The sequence below is a fragment of the Myxine glutinosa genome, chromosome 2 (genome assembly GCF_964187855.1).
Source record: "Myxine glutinosa chromosome 2, kmMyxGlut1.1, whole genome shotgun sequence".
NCBI classification, from domain to species: domain Eukaryota; kingdom Metazoa; phylum Chordata; class Myxini; order Myxiniformes; family Myxinidae; genus Myxine; species Myxine glutinosa.
In genome coordinates, this window is record NC_136262.1 from 87991671 (window position 1) to 88003760 (window position 12090).

The 12090-nt window shown below is 49.1% G+C and overlaps 1 protein-coding gene across 2 annotated transcripts in view; it reads left to right on the forward strand.

The window, feature by feature from the left end:
* Nucleotides 1-12090, forward strand: part of LOC137421615 (integrin alpha-11) — a 140662-nt gene that overhangs the window by 86550 nt on the left and 42022 nt on the right. For both annotated transcript variants that reach the window (XM_068107841.2, XM_068107842.2), the window contains 4 exons: nt 1536-1609; nt 9693-9837; nt 9989-10137; nt 10475-10618. In XM_068107841.2, coding sequence (XP_067963942.2) covers nt 1536-1609; nt 9693-9837; nt 9989-10137; nt 10475-10618 — 512 coding nt within the window. The remainder of the gene's footprint in view (nt 1-1535; nt 1610-9692; nt 9838-9988; nt 10138-10474; nt 10619-12090) is intronic.

Consider the following 12090-nt stretch of genomic DNA (forward strand, 5'->3'; position numbering starts at 1 on the left):
ATCCCAATACAAACCAGAATTGAATTTGTGCATTTTCTAGGATCAGATGCATTCAACTTTTGGTCATAAGATAAAGCTGTTATCCAGATTTCTCTCTCAATGCCTTTGCTACCTCTGCCACCAAAGGTGGATGGAGGTGATGTTTTCACCTCTGTCTGTCTTCTGTAAAGAAGATATCTCAAAAAGGTGTGGACGGATTCAGAGGAAACTTGGGTGGACAGGTTTGGTATGTGACAAGGAAGAATTGATTCAATGTTGGTGAAGATTCGAAACCGGATCAGGATCAGATAATTTTTTCAATGATTCTTCACCATTGAGATATGGGACCAAAAATTATATATAACATGATATTTCAAAAGGTTGTGGTCAACTTACTACAAAACTTGGTGGATGAGTTGGTTAACGATTTTGGTTGAGGTTCGAATCCAGATCTGGCCTGTCAGTGGATACAAAACGTAAATTGTTCAGCCTGGCGGAGGTGTGCGCACTACCGAGTGCCCTTCTAGTTTTGAATGAAATCTTATCAAATGGGATTAATAATTGTGGAATGTGGAACGGCATGCCCGTGAAGCGCCAGTAGATTCTGGTAACAATTAACATCGTTTCATCTCGATGCTTTCTACGTATCCAGTTGAATAATCATGTTGGAGGTTCAGATTGATGGTTGCTATAAACGACAATGAGGAAATTTGATAGCTGTTATTGATGTTATGCGCCATCGGTAGATTTGGGCTATCGACCGATCGCGCTGCGCTATCAATGGATCCATCATTTGTGCAGGCATCGGTAGATGGCGCAGGCATCGTTTCGTGCCGTTAATGGATGCGTATCATCAGTAGATAGCGCAGCGCCGTCGATCGATTTGCGTCAGGAGGGGAGGGACAAATGGTAAGAATTGTTTGTCGGAAATATTCCGATAAACCTCCTTTTTTTTCGAATTGTTTCTTTCTTTTTAGTGCCATGTTTTCGTATCAGTGTAATGTTTGTCTGGTGTCGGATGTAACCCAACCTATATATATATATATATATGTATATATATATATGTAACTCTAGTCTCTAGTGATAGAGCGAGATCGATCGATGCCTGCGCCATCTACCGATGCCTGCACCAACGATGGATCCATTGATAGCTCAGCGCGATCGGCCGATTGGGCAAATCTAACGATGGCACATAATATTTATATTATAAAGCAGGAATGTCTCTCCGTGCGTCCAACCTTAGAAATACTGCCTCAGTTTTGGGGCTAGTCCCACCAAACCTTCTCTTGAACCTTTTAGGGCCGTAGCAGGTGTCCTTAGGTAGGTGAGAGGTTTACCTCTCGAGTGTTTGTATTCGTTTACCTCACTAGTGTTTGTAACATTGTATTTTGTTATATTAATGGGAATAAGGCAACAATGCTTCTAACTCCGGAAGTAACCAGAAAATTCTCGCACCTCGGCCATCATTCTGTACGGGTCAAAGGCTAACCCCAATGGTACAAGTATAACTTGTATGTGACACTTACATACGTGGCTTACATTTTCATATGTTACAGGTACGGAAAATCAAAATGGAACTGCATTTGATCTGGAGATGTCCCAGACTGGCTTCTCTGCTCATTATGCTGGGGTGAGCAAAACATTGTTGATGTGCTGATTACACAAATACCATACAGTAGTTACAATACATTCCCCAAAATGCTTGGTAATGATTAGAAAGGTTATAAACCAGATTAGCAAGGTTACAAATTAGGTACAAACAACAACAATCCAAATGATGCACTCTACTAATTGCAAAGTATTTTTTACTTTTTTCAAATGTGACCCTTTATTTGGGGTTTAAGTAATATAAAACGTGCAATTATTTATTTATTTATTTATTTATTTGTGAACCACAAAATGATGTTAGTATATGTGCTTCACAGAAAGTTTATGTGCTTGCGTCCTCTTCACACCAAACTATGACCCTTGAGGGACATTCGACCCTGTAATGCAAGACTTAAAAGTGCGTAGGAAGATCAAGAGGAGACGGCGATGACGTGCATAGATCAAGGAGAGATAATGTCAACAGACACAGGAAGCTGATCAAGTTTTGCTGGGATTACATTTTATTCTGCCCAGAGCAGGAGAGATGGGTGATTCTTTTTCAAAACATGGCTGCTCCCAGAGATTTAGCATTCATAGTCAGGTGCACTATGTTTTTTCGTTCAAAATCATGGTAGATTAGCAAACCTATACATTTTTGGAAACGTTATTACATGGAAAATCTGAAAATCAATGTTTACATTTGCCAATTCCGACCAATTCGATTCGACCAATTCGACCAATTCCATTCGACCAATTCGACCATTCGACCAATCGCTTCGATCGACCATTCGACCATTCGACCAATTCGATTTGCCAATCAATTTGACCGACCTTTGCTTGTGTGGAACGGACTGTGAAAACGATGCGGACTATATTGTCGGATACGACACACGGGACAGTGATGACGAACTCTAAATGGCATATTCTGTAATCGTGTATGTTTGATGCCATTGGCTGCCTGTGTATATTTTGTCATTGACTGCCTGTGTAGATGTGAAGTTATACTGACTGCATGTGTATGTATGATTTTGCTGACTGCCTGTGTATGTTTGGTGATATGAATTATTGTGACACATTTTGATGTTATTAACTGCCTGTACAAAATGATAACATGTATTTGATTATGCAACTTATCGCGAATATAAAGACGGTATTTTGCAATTCAAAACCTTTGATTCGTGTCTTACCATTCCCCATAGCACTAATTTGATACTTTCATTGGATTCCTTGTCCCTGAAAATATAGGTTTAGTATATTTTAAAAAGTTTTTAGGGTAATTAGAGGCAGAAATAGAACAAAATATGTATTTTAGTGGCCATTTTGAAAATCCAAAATGGCCGCCATACAGGTATCTCTCCAAATGTAAACATTGATTTTTAGTTTCCTTATGCTATAACCTTTCCAAAAATGTATAGGTTTGCTAATCTACCATGATTTTGAACGAAATATAATTTATTGACATAGTGAACCTGACATTCATCAGACATCTGCCTTTAATGGGAGGCCGTTTCAGCTGTTTCGAACACTCGATGCCATTTCTACAAGTCTTGTGGGTTCTTATAGGCCTGTTCATTGTGCTGGTGATTCACTACATTGATTCCCCAGGATAAGGCTGACATTTTGATTTGAAAGTCCGTACGCTTTGCAAAAAGAACCGGAATAAAGCGTAGTTTCTCAGAACCATTGGATCTTAATTATAAAGTCATCTTCTGGTACTGGTCCATCATCTGCCTTACATTTGCCTGGATTGTACATTAGCTGCAACTGCCTCTACTGCTCACTACATCGTCTAGTCGATCATCGCAAGCTTGATACAATGAAGGAGCTGGGGCTCCCACGTCGATCAGAAGAATGGACGCGACAAAAAGCTGGAATTCATCTGAGTTGCTTTATTGAAATCAAACACTCAGGCACTCTGAAAACCCGTTTATCGGTCAGCAATATATATCTATTAACCCAGGGGGTTTGCCCAGGCCCGGCGCCAGGGGGCGTGGCCCAGCGTCCTGGCTGCGGCCTGGCAAGTTGAGGGCGAGCCTGCCCGGGCATGCCCGGGCATGCCCGGGCGTCCCGACCGAGGCCTGGCAAGTTGAGCGCGGGCCTGCCCGGGCGTCCTGGACGAGCCCGGCATGGTGATCGCTCCGCGTCCTTGATAGGTGCAAGGCGATTGTGAAACCCCAGCGGCAGCCGCTACACACGTCCCCCCAGAATCGACTTGCACCGGCAGGGTCAACTTGAGGGGGGTCCTGATGACCCGGCCGAAGCGACCCCTGGCGGGTCGTGGGAGGGGGTCCGGTGAGGTGGTGGGCGGTCGAGTGGGGGGCCCCGTGGACGGGGGGCGGCCTCGCCGCGGCGGAAGGGCCACCCGTGGTGGGTGGTCGACGTCCACGTGCGCCGGCTTGAGGCGGTCCACTGCAATCCGGTCCGACCTGCCGCCGATGTCGATGACGAACGACTTGTCGTCCCGTCGCAGCACCCGGAAGGGCCCGTCGTACGGCGGCTGGAGTGGCCACCGATGTGCGTCGTGACGCACAAAAACATACTCCGCTGTGCGGAGTGCTGGGGGGACGTAGGACCGGGGGTCACCGTGGTGGGATGTCGGCACGGGGGCAAACCGTCGGGCGGCCTCCTGGAGGTCCGAGCGCTGGTGAGCTGCGGACCAGGGACTGGTAGCGTCGGGCACGAATTCGCCCGGGACGCGTAGCACCTGGCCATAGACCAGCTCGGCGGTGGATGCCTGGAGGTCCTCCTTGGGGGCCGTGCGAAGGCCCAAAAGGACCCACGGCAGCCGGTCGGCCCAACCGCCGTCTTGAAGGCCGGCCATGAGCGTGGCCTTCATGGAGCGGTGGAATCGCTCGCACAACCCGTTTGCTTGGGGGTGGTAGGCCGTAGTACGGTGGAGCTTGACCCCCAGGTTGCGGGCGACCGCGCCCCACAGCTCGGAGGTGAACTGTGGTCCGCGGTCTGACGAGATGTCCGCCGGTGCGCCGAAGCGGGCGACCCAGGTGGCGATGAAAGCCTGCGCCACGTCGGCGGTGGTGGTGGAGACGAGGGGAACGGCCTCCGGCCACCTGGTGGTCCTGTCCACCATGGTGAGCAGGTGTGTGAACCCCCGTGACGGGGGGAGGGGGCCCACCAGATCCACGTTGACGTGGTCGAAACGTCGTTCGGGCACGGTGAAAGGTGCCAGCGGGGCTTGGGTGTGTCGGTGGACCTTGGCCCGTTGGCAGGCCGTGCAGGCGCTGGTCCAATCGCGGACGTCCCGACGAAGGCCGTGCCAGACGAAACGCGCCGACACCAGCTTCTGGGAAGCTTTCCGGCCCGGGTGGGAAAGGCCGTGGAGGGAGGCGAAGATGCGGCGTTGCCAGGTGACGGGCACGATGGGGCGAGGCTGGCCTTGGGAGACGTCGCAGAGCAGGACAGTGTCCGCGCAGGGGATGTCGGCCAGGCGGAGGCCCGTGTCCGCCGCCCGGAGGGCTTGCACCGTGGTGTCGGTGGTTTGGTCCGCCGCCATAAGCGCAAAATCCACGCCCAGGTGGACCGCGTTCGCGCTGGCCCCGGAAAGACAGTCGGCCACGGCGTTGTTTTTGCCGGCGACGTGCCGGATGTCCGTGGTAAACTCCGACACGGCGGAGAGGTGGCGCTGTTGGCGGGCCGACCATGGCTCCGTGACCTTGGCCATGGCGTAAATCAACGGCTTGTGGTCGACGAACGCCGTGAAAGGTCGGCCCTCCAGGAGGTGGCGGAAATGGCGGACGGCCAGGTGTAGACCGAGGAGCTCCCGGTCAAACGTGCTGTATTTGAGCTCGTTCGGCCGGAGCTGCCGGCTGAAAAAAGCGAGTGGCTGCCAAACCCCGTTCACCCATTGCTCATGGACGGCGCCCACCGTGTAGTCGGAGGCATCCGTGGTGAGGGCGATGGGAGCGTTGAGCACCGGGTGAGCGAGCAGTGTTGCGTCGGCGAGGGCCCGCTTTGAGCTTTGGAAGGCCGCATCCATTGCTGCGGACCAGACGATGTCGTGCTTGGCCGGCTTGCCCCGGAGGGCTTCGTAGAGGGGCCGCATGAGGTGAGCAGCGCGGGGCACGAAGCGGTGATAAAAATTCACCATTCCCAGGAATTCCTGCAGGGCCTTTATGGTGCGGGGACGCGGGAACGTGGTGATGGCCTCGACCTTGGTTGGCAGCGGCACGGCCCCGTTCTTGGTGATGTGGTGGCCCAAAAAATCAACGGCCGTCGTGCCGAAGTGGCATTTGGCCGGGTTGACGATGAGGCCGTGCTCGCTGAGGCGCTCGAACAGTGTTCGGAGGTGGAGGAGGTGCTCGGCCCGGGACGTGCTGGCGACGAGGATGTCGTCCAGGTAAACGAAAAGGAACGGCAGGTCACGCAGCACGCCGTCCATCAAGCGCTGGAACGCCTGAGCCGCGTTCTTGAGACCAAACGGCATCCGCAAGAATTCGAATAAGCCGAACGGCGTGATGACTGCCGTTTTAGGGACGTCGGCCGCCCTGACAGGTACCTGGTGATATCCCCGTATGAGATCAATTTTCGAAAAAATGACCCGTCCCGCCAGACGGGCGGAGAAGTCTTGGATATGCGGGATCGGGTACCTGTCGGGGGTGGTAGCGTCATTCAGACGGCGGTAGTCGCCACACGGGCGCCATCCACCCCCCGGCTTTGGCACGATGTGCAGTGGCGAGGCCCACGCGCTATCGGAGCGCCGCACGATGCCGAGGTGCTCCAACGCGTCGAATTCGGCCTTCGCTACGGCGAGCTTGGCTGGGTCGAGGCGGCGGGCCCTGGCGTAGACCGGCGGGCCCGTGGTTGGTATGTGGTGCTCGATCCCATGCCGTACTGCGACGGCCGAAAACGTCGGCCGCGTGAGGGCCGGGAACTCCGTGAGCAGGCGAGCAAACTCGTTCGCCGCCGGGACGGTGCATGCCAGCTCGGTCGGCGCGGAGCTGCTCAATGTGCATACCAGGGAGCTGAAGGTTTCAGCGTTGATTAAACGACGCCGTTGGACGTCCACCAGCAGTCCGTGTGCGCAGAGGAAGTCGGCGCCTAGCAGAGCCACGGGCACGTTGGCGGTTACAAACGTCCAAGCAAAGCGTTGGCCGCCGAAGCAGAGGGTGACGTTGCGCGGGCCGAAGGTGCGGATAGTCGATCCGTTGGCCGCAACTAAGGAGGGGCCGCAAACCGCGGATTGCCTGTCCTGGTCAGAGGCGGGTATGACGCTCAGTTGGGCGCCGGTGTCGCACAGGAAGCGCCGTCCGGACGCTTTATCCGTGATGAACAGTAAGTTGCCCGTATGGCCGGCGCTCATGGCTGGTAATGAACGCCGGCCCGGCCGTTTCCCGGCCTGCCGAAGGTGCACGGGGGTCGGCATGTCCGCCTTTGTCCGGGCCTTTTGTCCGAACCTGGCATGATAGTAACACCACGCTTGGTCGGGTGGAGGTGGTCGGCACGGTAGAGCGGCCGCCAATTGCGTCGGCAGTTCGGCCGTCGACCGTGCCGGGTGCTCGGCCGCCATGGTTGTTGCGTCGGACGGCGGTGGGTCCCATGTCGCCGCTGCGATGCGCCGTCCTGCAGCGGAGATCTTGTCGGCTTCTCTGGCAAGGGCCCGGGGATCTGTGATCGTCGTGCTTGCCAGGGCGAGGCGTACCGGGTTAGGCAGCTGACGGAGGAACAGCTCCCGGAACAGGAATGCCGGAGAGTGCTCGCCGAGCAGTGAAAGCATGTAGTCCATTCGCTCGGAAGGGCGCGTGTCGCCGAGCTCAGGCAGTTCGAGCAGGCGCCGTGCGCGTTCCGCCGATGGGAGGGCGAAAGCATCGAGGAGAAGCTGCTTAATCGCGCCGTATTTGTCAGCGGCTGGCGGGCTTTCGAGGAGGCTCAGGGCGCGGGCTGCGGTAGCCGACCCGAGCGCAGCTACCACATGGTGGAAGCGGGTGTCGTCGGCCGTGATGCCTCGCAGGGCGAACAGGGACTCCGCCTGTGCGAACCAAACCGCAGCGTGAGCCTCCCAGAAGGTAGGCAGTTTAAGGGCGACTGCCGTGTCCATGTCGATAGGTCACCAATGAAGGAGCTGGGGCTCCCACGTCGATCAGAAGAATGGACGCGACAAAAAGCTGGAATTCATCTGAGTTGCTTTATTGAAATCAAACACTCAGGCACTCTGAAAACCCGTTTATCGGTCAGCAATATATATCTATTAACCCAGGGGGTTTGCCCAGGCCCGGCGCCAGGGGGCGTGGCCCAGCGTCCCGACCGAGGCCTGGCAAGTTGAGCGCGGGCCTGCCCGGGCGTCCTGGACGAGCCCGGCATGGTGATCGCTCCGCGTCCTTGATAGGTGCAAGGCGATTGTGAAACCCCAGCGGCAGCCGCTACAACAACATCATTTCAAAGCACTTGCAGACTGCGACTGTTACCCGAGTTTTGGAATCCAAGGCTTGGAAACTGATGCCTTTTGTGAACCGTTGCTTTTATTTACATGCTTAAGCAAGGATTTGTTCCAGGTAATCTGTGTAACTTAATCTGGTAATCTGTGTAACTTGGATAAATTCTGAAAATTTTAAATAAACTAAAAAAAAAAGGTTAACTATGTGAGTGGCCGGGAGGTGGAGACGGGGGGTGGGGGGGGGGGGGGGGGCGTTTGCATGTGCATATCTACATAAAGTTACATTTGTATTCAAAGTCCTTTACTTTGCCTTTATCATACATTTTCAAACTCACTCATCCTATGACGCTTTAGACTCAGCCATGTTATTATCATTAGTATTATCAGACATGTTGTTATTCTCATTTTACCATCAGTATGTGTGCGGACCAGTGACTATTAGCCTATACACCACCTATGTGTAAATATAAATGTACATGTCCAATTTTGTCCAAATTCCCCTCAGGTGAGTATTAAACAATGCTAACCGGACGTAAGGAATGGGGTTATGCCTCAAATAAAGGTCACAATTGGGCCATAAGGGAGTCGGGGACAATATCACACGTCACAGTTGAAGCCATGGCTGGGAGAAATCACATATGATTCCCCAGGATATGAGTTATGAACAATCCATATACATTCCACATATAATCTGATGGCTAGAATAGTCGGACAGGCAATGTGATACATCATTCATGCATAAAGACTCATTTATAAGCACCTTATTACTCATTTATAAGCATTTATTAGCTAACGATCATTGAGGCCTAGTTATAGCGGCCTACATTGAGGCCTAGCAAGTTGACACGGCTTGGATCCGTTATTCTGTGGGGGGTGCGATAAGCATAAAATGCCACGAGGACATCATGCTTCCTCCAAATATCTTTCAATTTAATGTTAAACAACAGTAGTGACTGTTTCAAAAGGTATAATCATGTGTTGGACAGAATTGATTAAATAATTTGTGGTTATAATATATATATATTTTACTTCCGGTAGGTATTCCCCAAGAAACGCCACGATAAGCTATTTATACACTTTAACACAGAATTCATCCAAGGTGGAAAACCTCCTTGGGAAGTGGGGGAGCAGTTTAAGTCGTTATAATCTCCACCGTGCAGGCCCTATTGCCCCTGGCAGGTTTAGTTGAGATTGGAGAAGTAACGACCGAATGTATTGCGGTCAGACAGACAGACACCAAATTGTATCTTTTAGTATGATAGTTAATTTTATATCACCAACATTTGGCAGGAGTCCTGTTTCACTTGTATTTTCTTAAATGGCATGTTTACTCCAACAACTCAGAATCTAGTCCGCACCCAGCTCCGTAACTTTAGGTTTGGTTCCTGCCTATTTGGGCGTGGCCATCTCAGTGCCCCCTGTGGAACGTCGCGACCCCCGAGCATGCGACAATATTGATGGTTTATTCAAAACAATTGTTTAATTATTTTTTTATTTTTGTGTCCACACACGCACGACCTGACAATATGAATATTTAATTTAATATTATATTATCTTATATTACTGTTGGTGAGTGTACATGTGCACAATTGTATAATTGTTTTTCTTTTTTTCTCTAAATTCACACTGGAAGTCTGATAAAGGAAACCCAATAGTTTTACTACATATAGAACAATTAAATGACTCTTCGATCATTTATGTCACAATCAGCAGAATGTATCTGGACCGGTGTTTGTAGGACACGCTGCTCCTGGGAGCAGTGGGAGCATATGAGTGGGCCGGAACCATCGTCCAGCAGGTTGGAAGGGACATAATCATACCCTCACGAGATGCTTTTGAGGCAGCTATGCCCTTAAAACTACGCAAGCATACGGCTTACCTTGGTGATTTCATTAAATATTTCCAGCTTAGGTTTTGTATAATTTTGGATTATTTTGAAAATGACTTGATCGTTGCAATGCCAATTTTTGAGCTTTTTGTCCACCTTTTTATTTAACTTACTTTTGCATTATTTGGGAATGGTGCTGTTGACAGGCTACTCTTTGAATTCGTTCACATTGCGCAATGGAACAGAGCGGTACGTCGCAGGTGCACCTCGCTTCAACCACTCCGGCTTGGTCGTAATCTTTTCTCAGGACGGACCTGCCTCCGTCACCATTCTGCAGACTCTCAAGGGCAATCAGGTGCGTGTTTGGTGACTTGCCACCATTATAAAATGAATTCCCTGTCAAAACAACACAATGATGTCAACACACAATAATAAATCAGAAAAAAACATTTTAATAAAATGAAAAAACATGTAGGGATGGAATCCCCCGAAAAACAACTAAACTAGGTAGGAAGGAATGACAAGAATGACAAGGTAGGAATGACGTCACAAGACAACACCACAATCCTTTTACGGATTGCCATCACGACATATTTTGACATATTTTTGATTTTGATATACCCTGCATTCAAATAATCTCCCCACACATTTGGCACGTAAACCTCTAAAGTGCTGCTCTTTGTTCTGTCCAGATTGGCTCGTACTTTGGTGGAGAGATTTGTACCATGGACGTAAACGGAGATGGAGTGAGCGATCTGCTCCTCATTGCAGCGCCCATGTTCATGGATCCGGAGGGACGCGAGATGGGAAAGGTGTACGTTTTTGCTTTCAGCAAAGTGAGTCCGAACACAGAAAAGTGAAATAAATTAGGAAATTGAAAAAAAGTTTTATTTTTGCTCGACATATTATATTATCATGTGCTCGTAATATGCACTTACCACAAAGAAAACGGTTTGTGAATTTTTGTATTGTAAATGATAAATTTATTGAAGTAATCAATACTAGTTATATTAATATGAATAAGAAAGAGCAATCAGAGATTGCAAACCCTCGCCATGATGTATTTTCAGTGGTTTTAAAGGCTTTTGTGTTAAAACAAATATGGTGGCCGAACCACGTAACCGATGACGTCATCTTTTTTTTATAAACTAATTTATTCCTAGATTATACTCAATACATATCATCTTGATCAGATGAAGTTTTGTACTCGTCGAATTATGACGTCATAATGGAGGCATCTATGACATCATCATTAACATATTTTATTCCCCATGGAGAGTTCTTTACAATGAGCCATGTCTCAATTTTTTCTATTCAGCGCTTTCGGAGACATAGAGGTGCAAGGTTTTTCAGTTTTTCCAAGATGGCGGCCTAACCACGTGACCGATGACGTCATCATTATTATTTTTCTCCACCAGTTTATTCCAACATGGCGCTCAAGAAATTTCATCTTGATAGGATGAAGTTTTGTACTTGTCGAATTATGACGTCATAATGGAGGCACCTATGACATCATCATTAACATATTTTATTCCCCATGGAGAGTTTTTTACAATGAGCCATGTCTCAATTTTTTATATTCAGCGCTTTCGGAGATATGTAGGTGCAAAGTTTTTAGATTTTTCCAAGATGGCGGCCGAACTATGTGACCTATGATGTCATAATTATCATTAAAAAAATTCTACAGGTGGAGTTGCACCTATGGTGAAAATTTACTGTCAATCGGACCAACGGTTGCAGAGAAAATCATATTTATTCGGTGCGGACAAACAAACAAACAAACAAACAGACAGACAAATGGACTCAAATGCAAGACCCTCTCCTCAGGCGAAGGTAATTACAAGAAACTACAATAAAAGTTGCAAATGACTAATCAGTGAATATGTAAAATTCGTTTTCATCAGCTTGTCCCTTGCTTGAAAGTCTTGAAGTGAGTTCAGAATAGCACGAAGGAAGCAAATTTAAACAGCACAGTGTGTGAAGACCCAACTTTGTGAGAAGGAGGGCATTTGATGACGAAAATAGCAGAAACGCTGAAGATCTCTTACAATGGTGTGAGGTACACTTTGCAATGCCTGAAGGAAACTGGTCCGGTACAAGACACGAAAGGGCAGGAAGACCCAGAAGAACCTCTACAAAGCCAGAGTAGTACTTGATGATTTTCTTCTGTCACATAAACTGAGCAATAAGTCAGCAGCTGACAAATGGAGCAGGCCTGAACACATCAGGCTGATTGCATATAAAGGGAGTAATATACAGTGCCCTCCACAAGTATTGGAACAGTGAAGTCAAATTTGTTATTATTGAT